The sequence below is a fragment of the Trichechus manatus genome, unplaced genomic scaffold (genome assembly GCF_000243295.1).
Source record: "Trichechus manatus latirostris isolate Lorelei unplaced genomic scaffold, TriManLat1.0 scaffold00061, whole genome shotgun sequence".
In the NCBI taxonomy this organism is placed as follows: Eukaryota; Metazoa; Chordata; class Mammalia; order Sirenia; family Trichechidae; genus Trichechus; species Trichechus manatus.
The window spans coordinates 14,792,723-14,811,945 of NW_004443997.1; the positions used below are offsets into that span (position 1 = coordinate 14,792,723).

Below are 19,223 nucleotides of genomic sequence, written 5' to 3' on the forward strand. Positions count from 1 at the left end.
TGGACCACAACTACCACGGCTTCCACCAGACTGTGTCTGGCACAACTAGATAGATGGCGCCTACCACCACCGACTGCTCTGACAGGGATCACAATAGATGGTCCCAGACAGAGCTGGAGAAAAATGTAGAACAAAATTCAAACTCAAAAAAATTAAAAAAATAAAAAAAAAGACCAGACTTACTGGTCTGACAGAGATTGGAGAAACCTCAAGAGTATGGCCCCTGGATACCTTTTTAACTCAGTACTAAACACTCCTGAGGTTCATCCTTCAGCCAAAGATTAGACAGGCCTATAAAACAAACAATAACACACAGTTCAACCATGTATATGAGACTAAATGGGCACACCAGCCCAAGGGCAAGGACGAGAAGGTAGGAGGAGATAGGAAAGCTGGACGAACAGACACAGGAAACCCAAGGTCGAGAAGGGGAGAGTGTTGACACGTCACAGGGTTGGCAATCAATGTCACAAAACAATTTGTGTATTATTTATTGAGAAACTAATTTCCTCTGTAAACTTTCACCTAAAGCAGAATCAAAAAAAAAAGTTGCTGTCAAGTCAATTCTGATTCATGGCAACCCTATGTGTCAGAGTAGAACTGTGCTCCACAGGGTTTTCAATGGCTGATTTTTCAGAAGTAGATTGCCTGGCCTTTCTTCTGAGGCATGTCTGGGTGGATATGAAATTCCAACTTTTTGGTTAGCAGCTGAGATGTATGGTTAAGACATGCTCTCATACCAGGGAACAGAGCACTGGCTTCTTAAATATCTGTTAAATATACCATATTTCCTTGATTCTAAGATGCCATCAATTACAAGACTAAATTACAAATCAACTAAATTACAAATACCATGTTAAATGTACATACAAATTGTATGATTTGTCCCAATTGCAAAAATTATTATAATGGGGAAAATGTGTCTAGAATCAAGGAAATACTATATTATTTCTTTCAATAGCTTTATTGAGATATAATTTACATGCCAGAAAATTCACCCATTTAAAGTGTACAATTCAATGGTTTTTAGCATATTTATAGAGTTGTGCAATCACGTTGTTGTTAGTTGCTGTGGACTCGATTCTGACTCACGGCAACCCCATGTGCAACCATTACCATAATTGAATTTTAGAACATTCCGTCATCCCCAAAAAAAGCCTTGTACCCATTAGCAGTCGCTCCCTATTTTCCCTCACCGCCATCTTCCCTTCTCCCTGCCATCCATAGGCAACCACTAATCCAATTTCTGTCTCTATAAATTTGCCTATTCTGGGTATTTCATATAAGTAGAATTATACAAGAGGTCCTTTGTGACTAGTTTCTTTTGCTTACATAATGTTTTTGAGGTTCATCCATGTTATAGCATGTGAATGACTAAAAAATATTCCATTATAAAGATAGACTATATTTTGTTTATCCATTCATCAGTTGAGGGACATTTGGCTCGTTTCCATTTTTTGGCTATTAGGAATAACACCACTACGAGCATACATGTTCAAGTTTTTGTGTGGACGTATGTTTCCATTTCTCTTGGGTATTTACCTAGGAGTGAAATTGCTGGATCAAATGGTAACTCTATGTTTAACATTCTGAAGAACTATCAGACTGTTTTCCAAACAGCTGCACCATTTTACATTCCCACCAGTAATATCCGATGGTTCCAGTTTTTCCACATTCTTGCCAACACTTGTAATTGTGTTTATTACATCATTCTGTGTATTATATCTTATAATATTCCACAGAATACTACATAAAGATGAACTAACTCTCTCAGTTGGATATTTACAGTGGAATTTTCTCCAATACAAACGAGAGCTTTGCCGTACTCTTCCGGTTTTCCTTCTGATTAGCAAAGACACTATTAAAATGCCTACGATGGGTTTGCTGGTAAAATCTGGGACATTAGAATGGTCTATCCTCTGTGTAAAGCTAGTGTGAGAACAGAGCCAGGGATGCCCACGTCATTTGCACTGTTATTCCACAAACCAAAATATGGAAAACACTCAGTTTTAAGAGTCCAGCATTTTACTCTTTTTTTTTATAGCCCTGTCTCTAAAACAATGACTCGCATTTTTTCCATCAATTTTTCACAACATCCATCCTAAGTACTTTATATACTCACACTCCAGAGAGCCTCTCTCCACTGTAGTTAATAACTTCACCCTCTGGCTAAAAAGTTAGAAAGGAATTTTAAAACCCCAGGTGAAAACTTAAGGATGTCTTCATCAGGGCACTCATTCACCAGCCAGGGAACAATGTTCCAAAATGCTGATATCACTTGACTAAAATTAATTCCCATTAATTGATTACTCTCAGGAAGACTCATGATTTAAACTAACACAACAACCAAAGAAAGTTTATATTTTCCAGTCACCTGTATCATCTAATAATTTCCACTTACTTTCAGGCTTTGCATCTGCTGCTGCACTGTGCATGCTTTTCAGCTGGTTTTGTACTCTTTGTAGTCTCTGGACTGCATGAAATAGCTTTAAAATACAATTAGATCCATTAATTGGTTAGCCTATTGAAATCTACCACTCACACAGGCAAGCAAGGAAATATACAAGTTCCACATAATTCTAGGGATATAAAAGAAGTAATAAGAACAACTAAGAAAATTACTATGTTCAATCTAAAATACAATTGGCTGTCTAATACCATTTCATGTAAAAAAATTTTTTTAAAGCTTTCAGAATTTTTTTTAGCTACTTGTCCAATTTGGTGATCAAAGAAAAATGCTTGTTAAAGAAATATATGCACAGGCTTTTCTTGTCATAACATGATTTTCTTAATTCTAAGGAATGTGAATATTCTCATAAATGACGTCTCAGAACCAGAAACTGATGCTAAGGGACCATCTGGAGCTTGGGTGTGATGCTTAAGGTTGTGTGTCAATATGGTTGGGCCACGATTCTCAGTGGCTTGGCAGTTATGATGTAGTTCGGTAGTTATGCAATGATGGAATCACCTATGAGATCTGATATAACGTAAACATCACCATGATGAGGTCTGCTATGAGCAGCCAATCAGTTGAAAGGGAGTTTCCTTGGGGGTGTGGCCTGCATCCAATATATATCAACTTTCTGGCAAAGCTCACTGGTTTTTGCTTTGCTCTGGATCCTGCGTTTGGCTCATCATCATCTGACCTCCGGTTCTTGGGACTTGAGCCAACAGCCTGTCATTTTACCTGCTGATCTTGGATTTGTCAGCCTCCACAGTCTATGAGCTAGTAGCCTGCTGTCTGACCTGTCAAGCTTGAGTTCATCAGCCCTTGCAGCTACACGAGTCAGAAGCCGCCGGTCTAATGCCTTACCCACAGACTTGGGACTTTCCAGCCTCTACAATGACGTGAGCCATTGCCTTCATGGAAATTTCTCTCTCTCTCTCTCTCTATACATATACGTATATATACACGTATACACACACACACACACACACACACACACACACTTATATATACATACACATATACAAATGCTTTATTGGTTTTGCTTCTCTAGAAAACCCAGCCTAACTCGCTGGGCAATGCAACAATGCTGCAGTGACACCACTATAATGACAGGTCAAGCTTCAAAAGAGCCAAATGTCTAAACTACCAATTTATAGGAAGCAAAGCTGATTTTAAATATATTTTTATTGTGCAAGTCCACCCAGATTTTAAATAATAAACGTAAATACTTTCCGGCCAAATTATATTTTCTGTAAGGCAAAGTCTAAAAATGTGGCGTGTGTGTGAATTTGAGCCTTTTCATGATTTGATTATTCGCCACTAAAGTTTAGAGGGTACTGTGATCAATGGAACGAGCTCTGGTGGCACAGTAGTTAAAGCACTTGGCTGCTAACCGAGAGGTTGGCAGTTTGAACCCACCAGCTGCTCCACAGGAGAAAGATGTGGCTGTCTGCTTCGGTAAAGATAATAGCCTTGGAAACCCCATGGGACAGTTCTAGTTGGTCCTATAAGGTCATTATGAGTCAGAATTGACTCAATGGCAATGAGTTTTTGGTGATCAATGGAATAAAAAGGATATTCTCAATACCCCCAGAATATCAGGAAGCCCTTTAGAGATTCTAGAAGTTTTATGGAAACTCTGTTGGCATAGGGGTTAAGAGCTACGGCTGCTAACCAAAAGTTCGGCAGTTCGAATCCTCCACGTGCTGCGTGGAAACCCTACGGGGCAGTTCTACTCTGTTCTAGAACTTTTGTAAACAGTTAATCTTACTGCTTAACATTTACAATGAATCTTGGGACAATACATTATAATACAATACATAACAGTAATGTTGGGACAATATGAGCTAAGCATACACCCAAAACAAAAAAACCAAAGCCATTGCTGTCGAGCAGAAATGCCCCATAGGGTTTCCAAGGACCGCCTGGTAGATTCGAAGACAGAGTACAGAACCCAAAAGGTGGTATTGTTGCTTTTGGTGTCACAAGACACTCTTAATATTAAAAGAGTATTTTATCATCTTAACAAAATAAAGGGAAACACGAGCTTCTTTAATTCTAAAATTCTTCTTTCTTTACATTTGAATTATCAGAGGAACTATTTCTTTCATCATGAGAATATAAATTTTTATGTTGACACCTGATTCTTTTGTTCCTGTTTCTGCTGTGCAAGAAATTCTTCTCTCTCTTTTTCAACTCGAAGTTGCCTTGCTATTTTAAGCATTCGTTGATGATTCTGAACTGTCTCCACCTACAGTAAGGGAATAAGTAGTACATGTTACTGTCAGGTTTGAGAAAGAAATAGCATGTCACATGACTCAGACATCCATTTCTCATCTTCTTTTGGTAAACAGTACTCCCTAGAGATGACAGTAAAGCTCTAGACTCTAGGTCCTTGAAATTTCGTTTTGGGCTACTGCCTAGGGAGGCTCCCTTTCCGTCAATGTTATTTGAGTCTATCTTCAGATGGACACCATGCCTGGCTTAACCTTTATTTGCATTCCTACATCTTCGCAAGTCCTTGGGAGTTGGGGCCAAAGTCTTACAGTGTTCATTCTTGCCTTACCCTTTTCTTCAAACGTTCAACTCTCTTAATGAGCTGATCCTTCTCTTCCTCCATTGCACTGATATCCTAGGAGATAGCAAAGAGGACATTATAAGAAAAAGTATTCTCAGTAGGTAGAATTCAGATAAGGTCTTTATATGTGTATGCGGGTACCATTTTCCTCACAACTAGAGCATTAAAGTAACAAAGATCCTCTTTTGGATGAAGAGCATTTCTATTTTTCCCCCAGGGTTCCTTATGCAGGGTAATTTATTTGGCAGCTTGGTGTTCATCTAGAAAAGCAACTAAAACAGGTTATAATGCAGCAAGGTAAAGCTGCCAGGCAGCACATTTGGGTTCTGATTCCAAATATGGGTACATGATTTTTAAAAAATCTTCCATCATGGAAAGTGTGCTGGTCTAAACGCATGAACAACAGCTGCTGACATCCCATCTGCTGTTAAATACCAAACCATACATTTTGCCAATTTTCCATCAAAATAATTTTTTATGGCTCTGGCGTTTTTAAGACATAAAATGTATCTGTTTTTGCTAATTAACCAATTCCCCTCCTGAAAAGAAAGGCTTCAAAAATAAACTACCTTCCCATGGTCTCAAGGAACACCTAGCTCAATCGGCATAACACAGTTTATAAAGAAAATGTTCTACATTCTACTTTGGTGAGTAGTGTCTGGGGTCTTAAAAGCCTGTGGGCGGCCATCTAAAATACTCCACTGGTCTCACCCCTTTGGGGGCAAGCAAAAATGAAGAAAACTAAAGACCCAAGGGAAAGATTAGTCCAGAGGACTAATGGGCCACAACTACCACGACCTCCACAGACTGAGTCCAGTACAACTAGATGGTGCCCGGCTACCACTATTGACCGCTCTGACAGGGATCACAACAGAGCTGGAGAAAAATGTAGAACAAAATTCTAACTCAAAAAAGACCAGACTTACTGGCCTGACAGAGACTGGAGAAACCCCAAGAGTATGGCCCCTGGATACTCTTTTAGCTCAGTAGTGAAGTCACTCTGGAGGTTCACCTTTTAGAGAAAGATTAGACAGACCCATAAGACAAAACAAGACTAAAGGGGCACCAGCACAGGGGCAAGGACTAGAAGGCAGGAGGGGACAGGAAAGCTGCTAATAGGGGACCCAAGGTGGAGAAGGGAGAGTACTGACACGTGATGGGGCTGTTAACCAATGTCATAAAACAATACATGTACTAACTGTTTAATGAGAAGCTAGTTTGTTCTGTAAACCTTCATCTAAAGTACAATTAAAAAAAAACAAAAAACAACTACCTTCCTTTTAACTAAAACCAAACCAAACCTGTTGCTGTTGAGTTGATTCCGACTCACAGTGACCCTAAAGGACAGAGTAGAACTGCCCCATAGGGTTTCTAAGGAGCAGGTGGTGGATTTGAACTGCAAGCCTTTAGGATGGTTAGGAGCCGTAGCTTGCTGTAACTCTTAACCACTGTGCCACCAGGGCTCCCTGTGCCATCAGGGCTCCCCCTTTTAACTAGCTCCATAATATTTTTTAAATGAAAACAAACAAAACTAAAACTAAAAAAAGAAAAAAGAAATCTGACTCTCACAGTAATAATAAAGGTGAAATATGTACGGCAGTCAGTATTGACAGAATTGTGAAAATGGGCACGCTTACTCACTACTGGTGGGATTGTACTGAAGAATAATATCAAAAGTCTTAAAAATGTATATACCTTCTGACCCAGTTATTCCACTTCTGAGAACTTGTCCTAATAAAATATTCATGAAATGGCACAGTCTTCTCTATGAGGATTCTCATCATAGTGTTAATTATATCTAAAATTTGGAAATGACTGGAAAGTCTGGGGATAATTAAATAAATTATGTTAAATAAATGACAATGAAAGTCACTAAAGATTATGGAGGAAAATGCTTAATGCCATGGGAAAATGTTATGATTTGACATTACTTATAAGAGGCAGATTACAGCATTTATACTATATATAGTACAATACCAAGAAAAAGATTTAAATATATTCACCAAAACGTCAATAGTGGTTATCTGAGGAGCACAGGATTTTGAGTGAATTATTTTCTATTTCTGGTTTAATCATACTTTCTAAATTTTCTACAAGTACTATGGTTCAAGACTACTTTGGTAATAACGACTGGAAATAAAAATACAGACTTGAGGTTCTTCTACCATTTTTGGTTTACTCACAGTGACGAAATGGAGATATGGGAGATGGGTATCTATCATTCTTCTTCCACGTTATGTTATAAATGTCTGCTTCTAGGTCTTTCTCCCCCACTAGAGCTGAGTTCACCTTTCATTTGTAATATATTTAAAAAGCTCTTACTGAGAACCTACCACGTGGCCAGGACTGCAATAGGCACTGGGAATACAGTGGTGAACAAGATATACAGACATGGTCCTTGCCCTCATGGTGCTTAAAGGTAGTCGGGAAGACAGACATTAATGTGATTTTACATGTAATGAGTGTCATAAAACAATAAGAACTGGATGACCTAATCTATCCGGGGGATCAGGGAAGACCTCCCTGAAGACATAACATCTGTTTCCTGATTGAATGAAAAGATACAGATGACACAGATACCTCAGGAATTCTAAAAAAACAAAATCCATGCAGGTGAATATTAGTAAGTGTTTGGGGAGATGAGAACTTTCATATAAACTTGGTGAGAATGTAAAAATGTTTTTTGGAGAACATTTAAGTAACATGCATCAAAAGTCATAATAATTTTATGTGCTTTAATAAGCAAATCCATTTCTGGAAATTTATTCTAAGGAAATAATCACAAACATATGAAAACAATTTATATGGGAAATAATTAGAATTATCTGTAATACCAAAAAATAAAAACAAAAATGGACAAACTATCCACACCGTGGAATATTATTTAGGAATTAAAAATCATATTGTAGAAAAATAATGAGGGGATTATATTCACAACATAATGATTAAAAAAGCAAGATACAAGGAATTATGTACAGCGTAGTCACAAGTATGTGTGTGTGTTATACACACACATACCTACACATGAAAAGAAAGCCTAAAAGGATATATACTAAAATGTTAACAACTGGATGGTTTTCTTCTTCTTTGTTTTTTCTGCACTTTCTATAATATATATGTGATATATATTTATATAAAATGCACTGCTGTTGAGTCAATTTCTACTCATAGCAGCTCTACAGGACGGAGCAGAATAGCCTCATAGGGTTTCCAAGACTGTAAATCTTTATGGAAGCAGATTGCCACATCTTTCTCCCACAGAGCAGAGGTGGGTTCAAACCACCAGCCTTTTGGTTAGTAGCTGAGTGCTTTAAACACGACACAACCAGGGCTCCATATATACATATATATCTCACTTAATCAGGGAAAGAGTCAAAACATAACCTCTTTAAATCCATGGTAATGGTCAATACAGCACATAAGAACTCACTGTAAACATACTATGGCCTCATTAATCTCTTCAGTAAAGAACTACCAAAGGACCTACCAAAGAAAATCTGCTATTTGCTATCACTAGTTCCCACAAGGTCTTAAGAGATATACTGAATTAACTAAAAATAACAGTGATGATTCCAATATTATTCAAATCCAAATAAATATTATTATGAGTACTTTTCTTTATTTACCCTTCTTATTTCTGCTGTAGAAAATCCAGATGTCTTAAGTTGCTCACATTCTTTATGCAAAGTTTTAAAGGCTTCCATCAGTTCTTCATACTAAAATAAGTTAGAAAATTATAAATGAATGACTAGATCCAGTAGGCTTTACTTAATCAGGTTATCTATTAACTTACAGTGATTACTTAAATCATTATAAGAACAGCATTAAAAATGCATCCTTAAACATCTATGTAGGACACAAAAATAGGTCTGTATAATCCAGCCATTAAATACTTCTCCTCCTGCTTCATCTCTGCTTACTTTCCACCTCCTACTCCTCACTAGAGCTATGTTGATATTCTTTCAGTTGATGGAACATTCCACGCTCTCACTTCTAGTTTATACATCCTACTGCCTCTGAGATTACTCCATGACCCCATCATTTCTAACTTGGATAACTCCTATTTATCCTTCAGGCCTCAGCAGAGATACCACTATCCTCAGAGAAGCATTCTCTGGTCCTGTACCCATCCAATCAGAGTAGATTATCACATAAATATTACACATGCCTAGTCACTTGCCTGTCTCCCTTCATTAGACAGTGAGAGGCAAGAGGGCAGGAATCACATTGATTTTGTATACCTTTGTACCCCTGGGACCCAGCATATGGCATAATTCATAGAGGTGCTCAATTACAAGTTGTTGAATGAATGAAAAAATCCGAACTGTTCCCTGAAAACTTTTTAAATAGGATTTTTTTTGGGTAATGACAGGAAATAAATAATATTTTTCTTGACTGATCATGTCCCACAAGTCTACAAATCATTCACATAATAATTTATTCTAAAACTCTTCTTTCAGAAAGACAATGCAAATTTCCCATTAGGGTCTCTGCTAAACGACTGGCTAGGTGTGCATGTCATTTGAGATCCACCCTCAGATCAGCTTCAAGAATAAGGCATGTCTTTACTACCAGTAATTCTGCCAAGAATAAGCTGAGCATAGTTAGTAAAAACTATTAATAAACCTCCTCCAGGGGAATTAGTTTTCATCAAATCTATTGATGGAGGAGAGGAGAGAGGAGAAAATATTTCACATTTGCATTTCTACATTTCCTACATGATTTTAAACCTTCAAAGGCAGGGACTAGGTGATTCTCCTTCTGCTCTACTTTTCCCATGGCATCTATGGTGACATTTAACATTCAAAAACAATCAGTAAGATGCAAATCAAAACCACAATGAGATACCATTTCACTCTTAAAAGCTTACAAGCAACCATCCAAGGCACAATTGGTCTCTATTCACCTGCAGCAACAGGGGAAGAAGGAGTATCAGGAATAGAAGGAAGATATAGAATGTGTGGCTAATTGTCTCCATGAATAACCGCCTCCTTTTAGAGACCAGAAGAACTGGGTGGTTCCCGGCTACCACCAATGATCACCGTCACAGGGAACGCAACAGAGAGTCCCTGACGGAGCAGCAGAAAAGTGGGGTGCAGAACTCAAATTCACATAAAAAGACCAGACTTACTGGTCTGACTGAGACTAGAGGAATCCCAGAAGACACAGCCCATGGACTCTCTGTTAACCCAGAACTAAAAGCATTCCCAAAGCCAACTCTTCAAAGATTAGACTGGATTATAAAACAAAATAATACTCGTGAAGAGTGTGCTTCTTAGTTCAAGTAGATATACGAGACTAAATGGGCAGCTCCTGTCCAGAGGCAGGATGAGAAGGCAGAAAGGGATAGATAGGAGCTGGCTGAATGGACACGGGAAACATGAGGTGGAAGGGGCAAGTGTGCTGTCAGATTACAGGGACTGCAACTAGGGTTATGTAACAATACGTGTATAAATTTTTGTATGAGAAATTAACTTGAGCTGTAAACTTTCACCTAAAGCACAACAACAACAACAAAAAAAAAGAGAGACAGAGAGAGAAAGGGGAAGGGGGAAATGAAGAACAGAATTTTAAATTTTCACGGACTCTAGACTTCCTGGAGCCATGGAGGGTGGATGAACCCCTGAAACTACTGCCCTGAGATAATCTTTAAACCTTAAACCAAAAATATCCCCTGAAGTCTTTTTTTGTGTGTTGTTGACAGTTTCTTTGTTCCACTTAATTTTCTGTGCTGTCGTTTTTCTTACATATTTTCATGTTTTTCGTTGTTGTTGATTTTGCGTTTGCTGAGTCTTCTATATTTTTCTAGTTTTTTATTTTGACTTGTAGAATTGTTAGTTTCCTTTGTGGTTACCGTAATAATTTACTTCTATTTTTCTAAGTTTATACCAGTCTTTTATTTCTTTATATCGCCTTGACTTCCTCTCCATATGCAAAATCCATGTCTACATTTTTTAAGTCCCTCTTTTTTGTTTTAATGTCGTCATCTTTTATATACTGACACCTGTTTCCCTATTTTCAGTGTTTTAGCTTTGATTTACTTTTGTGACTTCCCTATCTGGGTTGATATCTGGTTGTTCTGTCTAGCGTTCTAGTCTTGGGTTGTTATTTGATGTTACTGATTTTCTAACTGGAGGACTCCCTTTAGTGTTTCCTGTAATTCTGGTTTGGTTTTTGCAAATTCCCTAAATTTCTGTTTATCTGGAAATGCCCTAATTTCACCATCATATTTGAGAAACAGTTTTACTGGATATATAATTCTTGGCTGGCAGTTTTTTTCCTTCAAGGCTTTATATATGTCATCCCATTGCCTTCTTGCCTGCATGGTTTCTGCCGAGTAGCCTGAGCTGATTCTTAATGACTCTCCTTTGTAGAAGATTTTTCGTTTATCCCTAGCTGCTCTTAAAACTCTCTTTATCTTTGGTTTTGGCAAGTTTGATTATAATATGTCTTAGTGACTTTTTTTTTTGGGATTTACCTTATGTGGGGTTCGATGAGCATCTTGGATACATATCTCGTCATCTTTCACAATACCAGGAAAGTTTTCTGCCAACAAATCTTCAACAATTCTCTGTATTTTCTGTTATCCCCCCGTTCTGGGACTCCAGTCACTCATAGGTTATTCTTCTTGATAGAGTCCCACATAATTCTTAGGGTTTCTTCATTTTTTAAAATCTTTTTATCTGATTTTTCCTCAAATAAGTTGGTGTCAAGTGCTTTATCTTCAATCTCACTAATTCTGACTTCCATTGCCTCAACTCTGCTCCTATGACTTTCTATTGAGTTGTCTAATTCTGACATTTTATTGTTAATCTTCTGGATTTCTGATTGCTGCCTCTCTATGGATTCTTGCAGCCTGTTAAATGTCATCATGCGCTTCTCTAATCTTTTTAATTTCCTCTATTGCATGTTCTGCATTGTGCTTTATTTCCTTCCTAATTTTTTGAAGAGTTCTGTATATTAATCTTTTGTGTTCTGCCTCCAGTAATTCCAAGAAATTTTCCTCCTCTGGAAAATTTCTAGATTCTTTCCCTGAAGTCTTCTTAAAACCAAACAACAGTTTCATTTAACTTAATTAGTAAAAAAAGGTCTGCTCTTTTAAGAAATATCCATATGGGATCAAACTGACAACAGCAACTTGAAATATTAGATAGGAACCTTAGGGGGCAGTGAACTAGGTTAATGGGGGAGGAACAATTCAGAAAAAGAGGGTGAGAACGGTTGTACAACTTGAAGAATGTAATCAATGTCACTAAATCATACATGTAGAAACTGTTGACTTGGTGTATGTTTTGCTGTGTATATTCTCAACAACACCAAAATAAATTAAAAAAAAAAAAAATCGTTCTGAATCTTGCTACCCGGGGAAGACTACTTTAACAAAACAAAACAAAAAAGAATCAATAAATGTATGAGTTTACCATTTTTTTTAACCTTAGGTTTAGAGTTATCTATCAAAAAGCTAGTGAAATTCCAGCGCTGTATTACTGCTCATCAGACTGCTTCTATGATAATTTGCATAAACCTTTCAACTCCAGAAATGTCTCGAGATCAGCATTGACTCCATTTTGCATGAACGCCACATCCAACCAAAATATCAAAACATGTGGATGAAAAATTAAAACATTCAGTGATTGTTTTGATTAATCCAAAGACTGACTAACTACCGTACAGAAGAGACTATACGAGACCCTGAAGGAAAAAAAGATGGACAAGACAGAACACTTATCTTCAAGCACCTCACAATCTATCGGGGGAGACAGATCAACAAACAGCTTCCAACATATTCTGGCACAAATAAGTGTATGTAAGTGCTACGTAATAACAGCACATTAAAGTGCTAAACAAAAGCATGTTAAAAAAAAAATCAAAGTCCTTTCAAATCTCAAGCCTGAATCTTCTTTTTCCATAGTCTTTAATTAGCAATGTACTTTGAAAACCGAAGACCAGGGACTAGGCTAGCCAGAATCCTGAGCGGTCAAGAGTTTTAAGACCTTAAGGCCAGAATCCAAGATTACCCCAAAACTGTGGTGAGAAACGTACACTGAGATTTCAAATTCACAGCCCTGTCTACACCCTCTTCCTGATCAGGAAGTTCTTTGAGATTACAAGGCCAGCTTCTTGGACTACCCACAATCTCTGGAGGGGCTCACATGGTCCAATTTGCCTGGAATAGTGTCAGTTTACACCTTTTGTCCTTTTGTCTTGATGTAATTATCATTTCTCTCTGACTTAGATGATAAATTGCTTAGTCACCCTAAACCAAACCAAACCAAACCCGTCGCCATCAAGTTAATTCCAACTCATAGCAGTCCTATAGTACACAGTAGAACTGCCCCATAGGATTTCCAAGGCTGTAATCTTTACGGAAGCAGATTGCCACATCTTTCTCCCGAGGAACCGCTGGTGGATTCAAACCTCCAACCTTTCGGTTAGCAGCCGAGCACTTAACCACTGTGCCACCAGGGCTCCATAGTCAACTTACTGATCAGCACAACACTCTGCTATCCCAGGACCAGGATCCCAACTACCCATAATTCCTAAGTAATAAATAATTCTCAAATCCTAATGTCAGGGTTTTTTTTTTTTTTTTTTTTAATCCACGTACCTGTATCACTAAACTAGTATTTGTATGCACAAGTGAGTATTTTAAGACTTGACGACAGCTGAACACAGCTGATACTGTTTTAACTTTTGGTGCCACATTTGGCACTACAGGCATAGCAAAAATATTAAAGAGGGGTTGACATGTATTTAAACATATGCACCTTGAAATCCATTATAACCCACTGCTATCAAGTTGATTGTAACTCATAGTGACCCTACAGGACAAAGTAGAACTACCCCATAGGGTTTCCAAGGCTGTAATTTTTACGGAAGCAGACTGCCACATTTTCCTCCTGCAGAGCGGCTGCTGTGTTCGAACCACCGACCTTCAGTTAGCAGCCAAGTGCTTAACCACTGCACTAACAGGGCTCCTTGAAATCCACTATAGATACTTTAAACATATCATTTACATATTATGTACCTGCTTATTGGTGTCAGCCACAGTTTCATCCTGAAGAAACTCACTTGGTACTTCAAGTTTTATTAAAAAACGAGCTAAATATGCTCTTTTCTTCAGATCATTAGTCCTCTGAAGAAGCCAGTGGAGCACTGGGTAAATTACAGGTTTACTCCCAATCACCAGACCCTGACGGAAGGTACTCCTAAAAAAAAGAAAACCCGTGTACGCGCATCCACACGTGCATGCTTATCAGTACATCTTGAAAAGAGATAACATTTGCTCAAAATCCAATTTACTATTTCCTGATTGCTTTCCATAACTATTTGTTAAAAATAAAATGAAGTCAGTCTGTACCTAATGAGCATAAAATTAGGCCCTCAAAATATCACTGGAGAATTCAGGGAAATTGTGTTGGAACCATTCATTGTTATAGACATTCTTAATACCTCATTTCATTGACTGGGTAGTGTTTGTTTTTTCTAGGATGGCAGATAAATGATAAAATGGATTAATGAATTTGCCTGACTTTTTGACTGGGGAAAGAACTGTCACACTTAAGGCTTGTGCATGAAATTCAGTGATGTTTTCAGGTCATTAATTTAGGGAGGCCAAGTATTGCCTAAAAAGACTGATTATAACATATGAAGGCTTGGGTGTATTAAAGTGTATTTTTAAAAAAGCAATACATGACTGATTCTTACATGTCCGTAGCATTTCCTGGAGGTTTGTATTTAAGGATACCAAGAAGGCTCAACATTCGTTTGGCTGTCTGCTCTGGCATCTCCTCTCTGATATCAACAACTTGCTAACAAATAAAGAAATTGAAAAAATATGTTATTGTTATATATCTAACAAAGAACAATATTTAAACTGACTGACAAAATTATTCTGCTAGGGCATAAGGGGCACAATGGTCTCTTCACAAAACAGCTTAAGAATGAAGGCCCCCAAATTCTAAGTGAGGGTGCATATGAGTCAGACCAGCGTTCATATTAAGAATGTTAAGCTTAAAAAACAAAACAGTGTATAAGAGACATGAGCTAACCTGCAATATAATAAGACCTTTTGTAAAAGCTTCTTCATTCCAGGACCAAATCTATTTATGTCTGGAAGTAGGGAAATAATTTATAAATAAGGTACAAGCAAGTAATTTCATTTCTAAGCTGGTAGAGAAACTTTAAAGATCATTTACTGTTACTTTACAGGCATGGAAAATAAGGCCCAGAGAGGTTAAGTAATTGCCTGAGAGTCACAGCTACTTAGAGTCGGGAACTGGCTTTCCTGTCCCCCTTTTGCCACAGACTCTACCTGTGCTCTAAAAGCACACCACAGGAGGAAGAGAAAACTCTTACCTTTGGGTCAATCTCAGCCAGAACATCACTGAGAACTTGTAATAGTTGCATTGGCTCCAGGGAATCAAATGTGATTAAATTATAGTTCTTCCTAAAAGGATCCTTATTGAGCTTGTCCACAATGAATTTGATTTGGTCACTCATAATTCGGTCTTATAACTTTCACTAAAGAATAAAAACAGAGACAAAATTTCCAGTGTTGGTAACAACAGTTCTGAAAAAAAGTCAGTATTGAATTCATAGGAAGTAGGCACCAAAGTGTAATTCTACAGAGCATACATAATGCTGTGAAAGGGTTACTTTGTTTAAAGAAATCAGGGTATGAAGACTTTATTATGAAAGCTGAGGTATTTAGTGTTAGTATTTAACATCAGATGTTTCTGAATATGCATGTGGGGGAACAGCAATCATCTGAATTGACATGAATGAATGAATAACAAATCCTACCTACACGTCTCCCACACAGCACCATAACTTCTACCCAGGGATAAAAACCTATTAGGTTGTGAACATGTTTCTCTTTTTTTTTTTTTTTAAATTAGCAGTCCACATTTAAAACACTGGGAGATTTTACATTAAAATACAGATTTCCAGCTTTTTTGAAAAATCAGATCCAGCAACCCTGGGCATGTTCACAGCTAACTGAGGCGGAGCAGGGGCTGCAGGCCTCAGCCTGTGCCTGCACCTTCAGTTCTGTTTTGGTTTCCTCTGCCAGGCACTCTTCACACATTTATATTACAGTTGGCCCTGGAGACATCGACCCTGCCACCCTGGATCAACTCAGGCCTTCATTTCCTCTAGCCTTCAATAAGGCAACAGCCTCCTGTTTTCTGGTCTTTGCCTCTCCTCATTCCAAACCATTTGTATGTTTCTTACTGTCTACAAAATAAAGGCCAAACTTCTCGGATTTTTAGACTCTTTATGATCTAGCTCAACCTAGGCTTTCCCAGCTTTATTTCCAAACTGTTATCTTTCAAACACCCAATTCTTCAGCCAATTGATACAGTCACTGCTCCTTAGTTTTTTCACCTGTACGCCTTTAGATAAGGAGCCCCGGTCGTGCAACAGTTAAGCACTGGGCTGCTAACGGAAAGTTTGGGTTCAAACCGACCCAGTCGCTCTAGGGAGAAAGACCCAATGATCTGCTCCCGTAAAGATTACAGCCTAGGAAACCCTATGGGGCAGTTCTACTCTCTCACCTGGGGTTGCTATGACTCAAAAGTGATTTGACGGCTCCCAACAACCACCACAACAAATGCCTTTAGATAATAGCTGTTTTCTACTCTTCCCCTTTCTCCATCTCCAGAGGCAGAAATCCTACCCATCTTTCAGGTCTTGTCCACCAAATGCAATTTTCTCCATGAAACCTTTCTTAAGCAATCCTCCATGTTCAGCATCAGAGTAACAGCCCTTCCCTCCAGGTGGACCATACCTTATCAATACTTCTCTCCTAGTGTTACTTATTTCCCATTAATTACGTACACATTTTATCTTCTCTACTAAACTCGAAGTTTCATGAGCACAGTTGTGTGCTACCAAGTTGATTCGACTCATAGCGACCTTATAGGACAGAATAGAACTGCCCCACAGGGTTTCCTGGGCTGCAGTCTTTATGGGAGCAGATCGCCAGGTCTTCTCTCCCACAGAGTGGCTGGTGGGTCTAAATCACTGACCTTTCGGTGAGTAGCCGAGCACTTACCCACTGTTATCTAAGACAGTAACCTCTTTCACTAGACTGAATAAATTTGTTCTCATGCCCAAGGCCAGAAAAAACACAAGCCTAAGTCTAAAAGAAATCAGGCTAGGGGTAAGGAAGATAACTTTTTTTAAAAATGGAATATCTGAGTTTTCAATTGTTGAAACAGCTTCACCAAAGTCCTTAGTATTTCCTGCACACAGGTATCACTTGTTTACTATGAGAAGAAGTGGTAGAAATTTGGCAGGCAGGCAATTTTTTTTAAACTTAGCCACTCAAAAATTGTTTTAAAAATGAACAGCTAAAAAAAAAAGAAAGAAAAAATTGCTTCAGTGCTCCATAACAGTAAAAACTATGAACTGGATCATTGCAATTTTACCAAAGATATGAGTCGAAACAGCCTGAATCATGTTCTGAAACGTTTTTTTTAAATTGAGTGGGCAGAGAGAGTTAGATATTTAGAAAACATTAAATTGTAAAAATTTGATCACTTCTCCATAATAAAATTAAGAACAAATTATTATTGTTAAAAATAAGTAAAAAAGAGGGTAACAAGTATGGTTTATACACTTGAGATTTGCTTTAAGCAATAAAAGGAAAACCTTGACGTAAGTTAAAAAAAAAAAAAAAAAATCCACATTGGAGACGCAAGTTTTCCACTGTTTTCGGTAAAGGTCCATGGAATAACCTTCAGACGCACATATATTTAATTCAAAACGATTTCAAGTGATTTAGAATTAGCTCATTAGAAATTCTTTCTCCCCTTAAAAACAGCAAACAAACAAACAAACAAACGAGAAACCCAGAAAAAACGAGTAAAACGTTAACAGGAGGGGAGGAGAAAGTAGCTGGGTCCCCGCCCGCCATGACCACCCGCTTTCAAATGGTCACTCGCTAAGGACAAAGCTGTACCGAACAGGTAGGTTGTCTATACCCAGTGGGCTCTGCGCTCTAAAATTAGCAAAAGCAATTAATCTCCCTCTTTCAGCGGAAAGTCGCCACACTAATTCACAAGCACTTACCCACGTAAGAACCCGAGGGGGTAAGGGGAGAATTAAAACCAGGACGTGCGTTTATCTGGCACAACGCGGCACAGAAACGACGCCGCCCTGGTCCCAGGCTGGCAAGAGCGCTGGACCAGAAATAGTGTCCCCACCCCCTGCGGGCTCGGGAAAGGGTAAGGGACCCCACAGTCTCGGGGCTTCTCTGGGCTCCCCGACGATTCCTCCCGCTGGGGAGCGGCCTGAGTCCAAGCGAGGCCCAGCAGGCCCCCGATTTGAGGGGCTTAGCTGCTGCGGCCCTTCCACCTACAAGGCGCTGCACCACGAAGGGGAGGGGGCGGGGAGTTCTCTCCTTTTTCGGGGTTCGAGGAGTTTTCGGCTCCGGGTTGGCGACGTTACCTCAGATTCTCTTCAAGAAACCACTTTTCCCCCCATCAGGAGGCACCCGGGCTCTACTAGGTTCCTAGAGACCAGCTCCTTGGCAACGGTTGCTAGGCCGTGGTGTGACGTCACTTCCGGCGCGGAGGGTCGGGCGCGTTTCCGCGGGTCCTCCGGGGCGTGCGCTGCGGGCGCGTGCGGGACCCACGTGCAAAACCGCCTCCCAGTTCCGAGCCACTGAGGAGAGTGAAGGGCATTGAGGGCTGCTCGAAATGACAAACCGTGCCCCCGCCTTAGACGCGGCAATAAACCTTTCCAAATGTCCTGCAGTTTGCAGTTTACAGTACTGTCTGCATTTTTAAGCTATGCTAAATGCCCGTGCTGTTTCATTCATTCGTTCACCAAACATGGGTATGATGACTTCTTTGTGTGAGGCAGGCCGGTGGGGGTTGGGGTAAGAAAGCATTTAGCCTGGGCTTCAAATTTAGGTTTTTAAGACAAGTATCTCCAAATTAGGTTATACATAGGAATACTTGTAGAGGGTTTGGGGCAGGATTTAACAAGGCACATTCATCATATAGCTTTCAGCTCCTGTGTCATATTATTGGGCCACATGGCCCAAATTGGGAATTAAATTTTTTCTTTAATCCAGTAATTTTTTAGTATGCTGAGCGCCTAAAAAAAAAAATTAAGTGATTTGCGGCTCCTTCTGGCATCTGAGAGGTTCTACTTAGGCAGAAAGAAATCCTCCTTGGCAGCAGT

The 19,223-nt window shown here is 39.0% G+C and overlaps 1 protein-coding gene across 1 annotated transcript in view; it reads right to left on the reverse strand.

The window, feature by feature from the left end:
- IFT81 (intraflagellar transport 81) overlaps nt 1-18,591 on the reverse strand; it is a 94,416-nt gene extending 75,825 nt beyond the window's left edge. The window contains exons 1-8 of the mRNA XM_023733665.1: nt 18,483-18,591; nt 15,387-15,551; nt 14,736-14,839; nt 14,056-14,236; nt 8,654-8,743; nt 5,016-5,081; nt 4,590-4,700; nt 2,402-2,486 (exon numbers count right to left, since the gene is read on the reverse strand). Coding sequence (XP_023589433.1) covers nt 2,402-2,486; nt 4,590-4,700; nt 5,016-5,081; nt 8,654-8,743; nt 14,056-14,236; nt 14,736-14,839; nt 15,387-15,530 — 781 coding nt within the window. The 5' untranslated portion in view covers nt 15,531-15,551; nt 18,483-18,591. The remainder of the gene's footprint in view (nt 1-2,401; nt 2,487-4,589; nt 4,701-5,015; nt 5,082-8,653; nt 8,744-14,055; nt 14,237-14,735; nt 14,840-15,386; nt 15,552-18,482) is intronic.
- Nucleotides 18,592-19,223: the final 632 nt, after the last annotated feature.